The 12,136-nt window shown below is 35.1% G+C and overlaps 1 protein-coding gene across 1 annotated transcript; it reads right to left on the bottom strand.

Moving 5' to 3' along the window:
* Positions 1–3,557: 3,557 nt before the first annotated feature.
* Positions 3,558–11,704, bottom strand: LOC126697008 (F-box protein At4g00755-like). The gene is made up of 6 exons (XM_050393794.1): positions 11,564–11,704; positions 11,039–11,227; positions 8,157–8,573; positions 7,891–8,060; positions 5,421–5,539; positions 3,558–4,080 (listed from the first exon to the last, which is right to left on the bottom strand). The coding sequence occupies exons 2-6, from the start codon at positions 11,163–11,165 to the stop codon at positions 3,720–3,722; spliced, it is 1,194 nt and encodes a 397-aa protein (XP_050249751.1). The 5' UTR covers positions 11,166–11,227; positions 11,564–11,704; the 3' UTR covers positions 3,558–3,719.
* Positions 11,705–12,136: the final 432 nt, after the last annotated feature.

The raw sequence follows: 12,136 nt of genomic DNA, 5'->3' as shown, positions 1-12,136 counted from the left end.
TTTTTTGCGCCAACTTTCAACTTTGGAGGGTCAGATATTAATTGTTTAGACAAACTTACAAATTATATATTTGTTCGGATTTGCATGCAATTGCTTAGGGGCTATTTGGATTGTCAATTCTCATAACTCAATTCTCAGTTTCCATAATTCATAACTCAAAAATGGTAAGACCCATAGCAAAAAGGTTATTTGGCAAACGATAATTCTGTTTCCATCACTCAATTATTTGATTTTTGAGTTATGAGTTATGGAAACATGACAATATTGTAATTAAACACACATAGGAGACCCACAGCTGCAACTTTTGACCATCTTTTGACTTTCTTTTTTTTTTGGTGAGTTTGGGTACTAAAAAAAAAAAAAAAAAAAGCTGCACTGATTATAGGTGTGGGGCCCATAAATAGTGTGAAAAATATTGAGTGATAGAAATTGGATGATGATGCCAAACGGATGTGAAAAATTGAGTGATAAGTGATAAGTGATGGAAATTAAGTGACGGAAATTCAGTGATCAAATTTTGTTGGCCAAACAGGCTCTTACCTTCATCAATATGGAGGTTTTGCATACTTTGATTTCGCAGCAAAGTACATACAATGATACAATCTGTGCAAAATTCATTCTTTAGCTCCTTTTCCTTTTTTTGACATCAAGAGAAGCTAATTTCTTGCCCTTGAATTTTGTATGTATAAAAGTATGAGAATTAATTATAGTTTAAAAAAAAAAAAAATTAAGCATGCAAAAAAGCCAGTAAAATTATAAGTGGAATCCGATTAAGTTGTTTCTCTAATTACTTTGGCAAAACAACACTGGAAAATGAGTTAGAAGGCATGTAGTACACCGGATTGAGTTAGCTGTTTGGTATTAAGGTTCGACATTTTTTTTAATAAGCTGTTTTGAGTATTTTTATGTTAAGAATAAAGTTTCAGAAATGTAAGTGAATTTGTTTCTAAAAGTTAAAAAATAAAAATCAAGTTCAATTGAGTAACTCACTGCTGAAATTTTCATAATGTGTCTGGAACTCTTTCTGACTAATCCTTTTGAAAATAACAACTGAAGTAGTAGTAAAAAATTTGGACTCAAATCAAATGCTTCATGATGAAGAAAGTAACCTCATTGAAGTACTATAATTATGAAAGCAATCTCTTGAGATTTTCCATACTATCTTTCTAATATCAATCAAGTATTTTGTATGCTTATCTCCCTTCTTTGGTATCAAAAAAAAAAAAAAAAAATTCAAGCATATATCAGCACTCAGCAGTCACATATATGATATATGTAACATCGAACAGTGACCTAAAATTCTAACTATAGTCTAATTGGAAAATACACTTAAAATACTGATAATAGTAATAGTGTAATATCTCTACAACAGGGAAAAACAATATTCAAGGCAATACAACACTAAATAGAAAGACTACTATGGAAGTAGATTTTTTTGACATAGTCCGTTGTACATAGAAAGGCCTTTGAGATGAGAAATTGCCTCAATAACAACTAATCCTTTTGAAAATAACAACTGAAGTAGTAGTCAAAAATTTGGACTCAAATCAAATGCTTCATGATGAAGCAAGTAGCCTCATTGAAGTACTATAATTATGAAAGCAATCTCTTGAGATTTTTCATACTATCTTTCTAATATCAATCAAGTATTTTGTATGCTTATCTCCCTTCTATGGTATCAAAAAAAAAAAAAAAAAAATTAAAAATATCAAGCATATATCAACACTCAGCAGTCACATATATGATATATGTAACATCGAACAGTGACCTAAAATTCTAACTATAGTCTAATTGGAAAATAGACACTTAAAATACTGATAATAGTAATAGTGTAATATCTCTACAACAGGGAAAAACAATATTCAAGGCAATACAACACTAAATAGAAAGACTATAATGGAAGTAGATTTTTTTGACATAGTCCGTCGTACTTAGAAAGACCTTTGAGATGAGAAATTGCCTTAATATTTGCAGCTACTTACATTCTGTTTGTTTTGAAATAAAATATTTTTTATAAAATGTTTTTCCATTTTATAGTGTTTGTTTTGTTATAAAATGGTTGGTCAACTGTAAAATATTTTCGATCAATTTTAAAACTTTAAACCTACCAGATGTAAAATGTTTTACACTTAAAAATTCAGTAAAACATTTTACATAAAGCTCAGCTCTCTCTTGCTTGATGCTACTAGTCCAAAAGCTCCAAAATCCATCAAACACCCAACCAGCCATTGCAAATCCAAATCAAACACAAAGACCCAACTTCTACCAAACCTCCCTCTCGTCCCTTCACTTGAAACCCACACTGTCGGGCGCCAGCTCTAAAGTGAAATAGATGTGTAGGTGGCTATCACTGCTTAAGTCCGCAATGATGGAGGCTTGCTATGGGTAAGTTTGAGACACAGAGATGTGGGTTTTCTTTGGGGTTTGAGGGTATGGGTCAAAGGTTGGGTTGTGTTATAGGGGTTGTGTGTGTTTGCTTTGGTGTGGGTTAAGTTTTCTTCTTCTTTTTTGGGTTGCGGCTATAATGGATATCTGCTGATGGTGGTTGGAATGAGGTTGGTGTTTATGGTGATTGGAGCAGATTTGGTCAGATTTTTGAATCTGGGTTTTCGGCATTTTTCTTTTGGATCTGAAATTTTGAGTGGTCGTTGGGGGTGATTAGGGATGCCAATGGGGTGGGGTGGGGCTGAAGGATGGGGCATTTGTCCCATCCTTTGGCTCGGCTCCGAATGGTTTTGTCTTGCCCCATCTCCGCCCCATCCCACATGACGAAGAAAACTTTTTAACCCCATCTCCGTCCCTTGGGGCCCTGCGAAGGCCCGCCCCATCCCGTAAAACTCTACTTTTTGTTAATTTGTCCTGCAACTAATACAATTTTTTTAATGAAACCTATTTCATTAATAAAAATATACTTGAAATTACAACTAAATTTATCCTATCAAATCAAATAAATTTTTAGAAAAAAAAAATTGAATAATATATCCAAGCAATTAACAAGATAATCACCAAAAAAAAAAAAAAAAAAAAAAAAAATCTCATAATATAACACATAACAAAAAAAAAAAAACAACCAAAGAACCACATTGGGTAGAATAAAATAAGTTAATATTGATATGCTTGTTTAAATAGTATGATTTTATCGTATGAAAAATTTACAATTATAATTCTTAGCAACACGGGGTGAAGACAGGGAGGGGCAGGGCGACCCATCTGCGCCCCGCCCTGTGGTGCGAGGCTAAAATCTTGCTCCATCCTTGCCCAAACCATCATGGGGCGAAGTAAGGAGGGGCAAAATTGCCATCCCTAGGGGTGATTCTTACATGTTTCGGGAGCAATGTTTCCACTTCTCACATGAGAGGTGGGGTCTATAGTGGGACCCACATGTGGGGCCCACCTCTCATGTTAGAGGAGGGAGCATTGCTTCTGAAGCACCTAAGTTTTTTTCGGTCATTGGTGGTTGGTGGTGGTTTATTTGTACAGTTGTGCTTACATTTGGTGGATTTTGAGAACTAGGATATTTTTTTTAAAAATTTTACCGGGAAACAAACACTGTAAAATGATTTCTATAACATTTTCAATTACACAATGAAAACATTTTACTTCAGAACAAATAGAACATTAATTCCAAAACATTTTTTTTTGGATAGGGGGAGATGTTGGGAGGGACAGATTGGATATAACTAATATAAGATATAACACATTCAGAGATGATATTCTTCCTATGCTTCATCTTCCTCTTCACCCGATTCGTATTCTTCAATTTCTACATCTTCCTCTTCACCTGATTCATATTCTTCTTCACCTGATTCATATTCTTCAATTTCTACTACATCTTCCTCTTCGCCTTCATATTCTTCAATTTCTATTACATTTAGGTTTCGCAAATAGTTTCGCAAATATCTGAAACGTCTTTGCAATTGATCATCAGAGATTTCTTGGGCCTCGTTATCAGGTGAACTTTGTTGTGTATGAAACTTGTACCGCATGTCTTTCTTCAAGACAAACGTCCCGGATGGCTGAATATTTTCTACAACAAATGCTGGAGATAAGCAACGCCCCACAACATGAACATGAGAAATGCTGAAATTTGCCAACAACTTTCTGTCATTAGTCTTACTTGCAGCACAAGGAGAGGAGAGCATTAATTTGGGGGAAAAAAAATCCCCTACAGGCCATTCTTTTGTAGGAAGCTTCTGTGAGGGGCGAGAGAGGCTAGATTTACAAGCATTGATTATGTTGTACCATGCAAACAGTGTACTGTCTATATAATAGCATAACAATACGGCAATAATTTGAATAACCTTGCATCAAATTTCATTGGTACACTTCCTTCCAGGGTTCCACAATTTAATATTCCACAAAAACTAACAGAACCTAATATTCCACAGAAACTAACAGAACCTAGACATGTGCCAGTTAAGCCAGTCCCTGATCATTGATGTATACCCAAACACATCCCATGGACTAATGTTCCCTTTATATGCTTTTTTCAATAGATTTACTTGTCAAAAAAGCTAGTCCCTAGTAATTCTGACCTTTAGGCTATTATTAAGAAGAAAGTGTAAAAAGGAAAGTAAAAAATAAAAATAAATTTAAAAAATCAAATCAAATTTCCAAGAGCACGAACTATTACTATCCTAATATAAGTCAAAGTGGAGGAGGTGAACCAAGAAGCAAATTGGTGACAGAAAAAAAATACTAATCTCATTGTCTATCCTTTACCTCTTCTGCTTCAGTAAGATAAGATTTGCTCTTATCCCTCCCTTTCCAGGGTAACCTTTTACCTCTAGTTGACCAATTTGTAGAGGGGAGTTGGTATTTGTGGGAAAGTTAATCTTTTGGTATTTAATCTTGTGATTCCTCTACGTGTGCTCATTCTAGTTACAGCTCCGTCGTACATTTCCTCTTTTTTTTTTTTTTTGGATAAGTAATGAATCTTTATTTTAAAAAATCTTCCAAGTATACAGTGGCTATACAAAGAAAACAACAGCATCAGCCTCTCAAATTACAAAGCTCCATCATACATATCCTTAATCAGCTTAATGTACTTAAGAGGAACTCCTTTTTTTTTTTTTTCCAAAACCCACCACATAGTTTCTCTAGGGACCTTGTCATATACTTTCCCTAGATCAATTAAAACCATATGAAGGTCTTTACAAGCCTCTCTGTATTTTTCCATTAGATGTCTTAGTAAGAAAATAGCTTCCATTGGTGGATCGTCCTGAAAGCCTATAAATAGTGGCACATGGTATAGATTATAATTTATATGTAGCATGTAGAAAAAAAAAAAAATTATGGGCCTTGAAATACTAATCCAGTTGATCAAGGAAATTAGCATTTCATGGGCTTAATAAGGCCTCCATAGCATAACTATAGATGAGTATGCAACAAGACTATGAAAAGGAGTGTATAGCACAAACCATATATAGAATAAGCCATCCATTTCTTGAGTCTGAACCCTACCCAGCAGTTCAATCTGCAAAATTCCACCAATGCAAAGAACAGGTTCTGGAAGCCTAAACTTCTGCAAGCAACTTTCCTGTTCATGAGAAAGTCATTAAAGAAGTCAGCTATTTCCAAACAATAAGATAAAGAGAGAGAAAATAGCATTCAGATAGACCTCAGCCAAAAACTAATAGAAGACAGAAGACAATGAAAAATGAATGAATGATTTCGTATCCTCTGAAGTTATCATTAAAACTGCCAAACAAAAACAGAAAAAGAAAAGAGTGTAATCTCACAAATCTTAAGAAGTTTGCTTTTATCTTATATATTAGACAAGTCCTCTTTTGTAGAACTGAAAATTTCAATAAGTACAGATGCGTGGCTAGAGGAAAATCCAGTATTTTTGGACAAATAAATTATTTCAGATGTACAAGCTCTTCTGAATTAATACAAGATATTTCATAAAATAAAAATATAAAATACAAAATCTGCCATTTGTGTGTGTCTATATATATGTGTGTGTGTGTGTGTGGATAAGAATGGGACGGCACTTCTCATACAGGGAGGCAATTACCAGGGAATGATTCATAATGTGGTTATGGCTGGAGAACAATGTTATTTTTTGATCAAATAGTAAGATCAACATTTCTTTACCAAAAAAAGGTGTGCATAAAATCCATTATCTGTATTATGCTATATATATATATATATATATATATATATATCAGTTAATCTACATATTAGTTCACCAGCTAGAGTTCTTCCATGGCACAACCAAAAACAGAATTAAAAAAAAAAAAATGAAAAAAAAAAAAAAAAAAAAAAACTATGCCTAAGCTTTCAAGAAATTGCTGTCTCCAGCCCCATTTCTGTAAGGGATGGCATGTATTATGTCTGTTCATAGCTAGTGATTGATTGTAGGAAGCTCAAATCAGGTCAAGCACTTTTGTGTTAATAAAAAAGCTGCCTTTCTTTTGATTAAAAAGCAAAAATCTCTGGATAAGAATGGGAGAGCACTTCTCATAAAATAAGGGACTTACCATGAAAGGATCCATAATGTGATTATGGCTTGGGAACAATGTTATTTTTTGATTTTTTTTTTTTTTTAAATAAAAAATTTCTGGATAAGAATGGGAGGGCACTTCTCATATAAGGGGGCAAATACCATGGAATGTATCATAATGTGGTTATGGCCGGAGAAAAATGTTATTTTTTGATCAAATAGTAAGATCAACCTTTCTTTACCATAAAATGTGCATAAAATCCATTATCTGTGTTTTGATATATATATATATATATATATATATATTAGTTAATCTACATATTAATTCACTAGCTAGGGCTCTTCCACATATGTGCAAAAATCAGGGTGACTTTGAATCCTTTTCATTGCTAAAGCTTTTGCAGAGGGGAATACGTCACATATATGCAACAATCAAATTAACTGTAACTATTTTAATTACCCAAGCTTCTGCTGAGAGGGCAGGCAATTTGATGGCTAGTTCTCAGGCTGTTGCCAAATCCAGCTTCTAAAATTCACTTTAGGCTCTTCATGAAATGAAGGGGGTGAGGACAAGTGACCTAGAATCTATAGTTGCACTTATAATAGATAAATCATACCCACTTTCAACTTTTCAATTTATTTGCACATCACATATAAGAATGAATAGAGTTTCACAGACAACTAGATAGGCTGCTGCTTTCAGGTATAGGTAATGTTAAAGATGAGAATAAAATAATATAGAGAAGCGGAAGTAAGAAAGAGAGAAGAACACAAGGAATTACATGGTTCAACCTAACATCCTACATCCACAGGATAAAGCCCTAGCAGCTAAATCTTTATTGCATAATCAAATCGACTATTACAGTGAACCCTTGACAGGGTATATACAGAAATTAGAAGATAGGGTTAGCCCTACATGGGCTTACAAGATAACTGAGCCTCTTGGGCCATTCAACCAACATAAATCCAATAACTTTAACAGGTAAATTGATCAGGAATGGGCTGCCCAATTGGGTTAAAAAATCTTTCATATTCCACCTCCTCCAATCCTTGGCTCCTCTGTTTTTCAGTTTTTTTTTTTTTTTTTTTTTTTTTGAGGGGAGGGGAAAGGGGGGGGGGGGGGGAGGGTGCTGAAAACCTATTATGGCAGCATGGAAGGCAGACCAAAAGAATAAAAAATATCTTTTATGCTAAAATCAAACAACAAGCCAATTCTGCTAGGTGTTAACATAGCAACGGCCTGCAAAAGATTGCACTTCAGCATCTTAACGGTTGTAATTAAATAGACACCCCATATCCCTAACAATTCTCTCAACCCAGAACACCCCTTCCACCACCCAACCCCAACCCCCCCCCCCCCCCCCCCCCCCCCGAAACCCCACACACACCCAAAAAAAAAGAAAGGAAAAACAAGAAATACAGAAAGTAGTACTAGAACACACCTGAGCCATTGGAAATTCTGGTGAAGTGTAGGTCCATATGAAAGTGTCATCAGCAGAAGGCAATGAGTCACACAGAAGATGACTCCCTAAATCATTAGGGCTTTTTGGATGACCCATTCGAAATCTCACAGATTTGGCAGAATATATAGGTGAACCACGCTGAAAGTAAGCTGGACAAATAGACATATCGCATCATCATTAAAAGATGTTTAAAAGGTCAGGACAAACTGGAAGGGCACATAGTTTGCAGAAATTTTGATATATACCTTTGAATGGGCGTATATATATTTCAGTAATAACACAAAACTCAGACACTAGCTTGTATGTTAGTGTCTCAGGCACCGCAGGATTACTTTGCCCTTTACTCGACCAGTATGCTCTCCGTGAAACAATACCTGCTGGTAGCAGAGTATTATCAATAGTTTCAGCTGGATAATTATCAGTGCTAGAAGCACTAATTGCCTCTGAAATGCAATCCCGAAGAGAAAATGATGTACAAACTCGAGCTAAAGTAGCATAGACCCTATGATCCCTTGCCAAAGATTCCCATTCCATTGAATGGCTGGAGCCAACTTCTACAGGCTCTTTCACTCCACAGTTGTTCAGTTCCATAACATGAGCAACTTTAGATAACTGAGGAAACATTCTCAAGCACAACTGCTTAAAAAGGCCATTTGCAATTACTGCAGTATATAAAAAGTTCAAAATATCAGTATATTTAGTTCTTGCAGGTACAGAAACCCCTTGAAAAATAGTTTTATATAATTATCTTTCCCTCAAAATTTCAATCACAAAAGCTCTGAACCAGTAATTAAAGACAGTAGTTTCAGAGTTCTCAAACTAACAAATTGATAGAACCACAATGATGTGGACAATAAAGAGTTCAAGGAAAAACAAGATTAAATACCAAAAGATTCAATCTTTGTGGTCTAGTATTGATGTGGGGCTTTCTTGACACCATTCATAGGTAAGTTATTATTGAGTCTTAGTATTAGGGTTTTTAGGTTAGGAAGTTTCTGGTCAAAATTTTTTTTTTTTGATAAGTAATGTAAGAAATTTTATTAAAATAACCAACCAAGTACACTGCAAGTGTACTACAATGGCACAAATAAAAAACCTAGATTACAGCGATCTATAAGATCGGGAAGAGAAAAAACAAAAATAGGAAGGCAAAACTAAACTCCACTCAAGGTGAGTATGGAAAAAGAATAACTTAATGTCAAGAATAGACCGTTCACAATTCTCAAAGCATCTAGCATTCTACTCCTGCCCCCGCCATAAGCACCAAAACAAACAATGCGTCACAAACCTCCATAAACCTATATTTCGATGTCTACCAAACTTCCCCTGCCAAGAAGCTAACACCTCACTAACTTTATACGGCATAACCCAATGTATACCAAACAAACAAAAAACCATAGACCACAACTCATATGCTATAGGACAATGAAGAAGAAGATGATCCACTGATTCCCCACACCTTTTACACATAAAGCACCACTCTAACACTGCAATATGCCTCTTCCAAAGATTATCCATAGTTAAGATCTTACCTAAGGCAGCAGTCCAAGAAAAGAACGCTACTCTAGGAGGAACCTTTGATTGCCACACCATTTTCCAAGGAAAATCAATGACAGAAGAAGGAGATAAAGAGTGATAGAAGCCTCAAACCTCAAAACCTCTCCTCATTGCTGGTTTTCAGCAAAGTTTGTCATTACCAACACCCCGCACATTTGTGGAATAAAGCACAACCCAAAAAAGATCAAATGATTCTGACTCCCAATCTTGTGGTGGACGACGGAACCGAATGTCCCAATGAAACACATCACCTCTAACACAAAAAACTCCCTTGCTCGACTGATAATATACAATTTTGGAAATGATTCCTTAAGAGAACAATCCCTACACCATACATCCTCCCAAAACGATCCTAGTACCATCACCCACATCAAACTGAAGAAATTTAGAAAAGTCCAGCCAGCCACTTCTAATGGATTTCCACACACTAACACCATAGGTCCCTAACACCGGTTTGGTACACCAACCACCCCATTCATTCCCATATTTAGCCTCAATGACCTTCCTCCAAAGGGCATCTCTCTCTGCTCCATATCTCCACAACCATTTGCCTAACAAAGCAAAATTAAATCTTCTCAGTCATCGAATCTCCTAAACCACCATTCTACACCTGCATACAAACCTTAGCCCATTCCACTAGAGGAACTTTAGGAGCATCAATACCACTCCAAAGAAAGTCTCTCTGTATTTTCTCCATACGATTAGCCACCTTTACTAGAATAGGAAGGAGAGAAAGGAAGTTTCTGGTCAATTTGGTTTAAAAGTTCTTAAGTACTTTGTATTTATTATTTAGAAGTCCTAGTCTTTCTAGGAAAAGGTAATTTAGGAGTCCTTGTCCTTTTAGGAGTAGTATTGAAAATAACCTATAAAAGAGTATTTATATTTTCAATAAAGGAGAGAGAGTAAAATTGATTTTAATAAATTCCAGCAGCTTGTTTTAAGCTTTGAGGGTGTGATTGCCTTCTCCTACCTAAATGTGATTGCTTAGTTGTTGTGACATTTTGTTGTGTCCCTAGACTTTCTCCTTAGGAAAACCTAGGTAATATTGCCTAGCGTTTATCTTTCTTTGTTCTCATTCTATTCACTGTTTAACACCAAACAGCCATCAAACATATTCAAGATCCAGTCTTTTATTCACCTAAGCCCTTAAACATCAAACCCTATCCATGAACCCTTCAAGATCACATCAAGAATTCAATTTAGTGCAGAGTTCTTAAAGATCCTACATCAAAATTGGTATAAGAGCCCCTTCAATCTTCTATCCTGCATCGCACAAGTACTGCAACAAGTATGGCATATCAACCAATGGATCACATCATAAGTATGATAACATATAATTAGACACTACAGCTACATGAACAGGGTTAACAAACTGAAATTTCAATTATTTTTTTAATTGGTCTTGAACCCACGACCTAGCATTAGCAAAGGGAGGAGGCGGCAGTTGAGCTAGAGCTCATTGGCACTTTCAATTCATTCTCTTTCATTTGTTGCTTTAGAAATCTATGAGTCTATGAACTATAACACTTGAGAAAACACAAATGTACACATGTAACATGTTTTAGCTTACCGAAATCTCGCAAAGACCGTGACACAGAACTAACACGGGCAAGATCAGATGGGTCCTTCAAATGCATCAGAAGTTTCTCTGACATGTCCAGGTCAAGCCAATTCATGAAATCCATACAGGCTTCCATGTCAAGTAATTAACTAAACCAAATTCCGAGCAAAACCCAGTTGTCTGTTCAGATTTCAAAACCTGAATTCATATCGTAAAACACAAAATTTTAGCGACACCACAATTACATTAGCACAATTTAATAGTAAATATAGGTTAATTCTGCAAAAAATAATACAATTATTTCAACTCAGGGGAAAAAAATAAAGAAGGAAGCGGCATGAGAGAAACTTTATCAATGTAAATGAATCACAAAACCTATGAGGAAAAAAAATTGAACAAAAAAAAAAAAAAACAGATTTAAGCAAATTATGGCCTTTTTCACAAATTTAATAACTTTTTCTTTTGTGAGAAAAAAAAAATGTTATAAAAATTGCAAAGGCACAGAGGGCGCAGGGAGAGAGAGTGAGGATTTACAGAGACACCAAGGAGAAGTTGGAGTTTCTTTACTTTCGGAGACGAACAAAAGCGTACATCTCTTTCTCTATCTCTGATGTGATGCGAGAGAGAGAGAGAGAGAGAGCGCGTATAAAATGGAAGGTGGACAACCAAACGACCAAAGTACTAATCGAACTATTTTCCACTTCTATTTATTAAATAAATTAGAATCTTTCCATCGTTTCTCAAAAAAAAAAAAAAAAAAAGAATCTTTCCATCAATAAATAAATTACAGTCCATTTTTTTTTTTGAGAAACAAACACACAAACAAGGGAGAGAGAAATGGGTTCTAACATAAAGACACACTACAATTCCACTCAAAATCCATTAATTTTGTAAAAGAGCAATGGTAGGAGACAACAACTGCTCTGTTTGTTTCAGTAATGACGTTTTCTAGAAAACGAGTCACTTTCTAAGAAGTATTTTCTATAAAACTATCTCATTTTCCAATGTTTGGTAGCAACTTTAAATGAGTTGAAAAACAACCTCCTAACTTCCCTTATTTAGCTTGCTATGAGATATTGTTGTTTTCCAAAAAAATTTAATGGAAAA

Source organism: Quercus robur, chromosome 8, assembly GCF_932294415.1.
Source record: "Quercus robur chromosome 8, dhQueRobu3.1, whole genome shotgun sequence".
In the NCBI taxonomy this organism is placed as follows: domain Eukaryota; kingdom Viridiplantae; phylum Streptophyta; class Magnoliopsida; order Fagales; family Fagaceae; genus Quercus; species Quercus robur.
The sequence above is the reverse complement of the archived record's forward strand: the minus strand, read 5'-3'. Positions and strand labels throughout refer to the sequence as shown.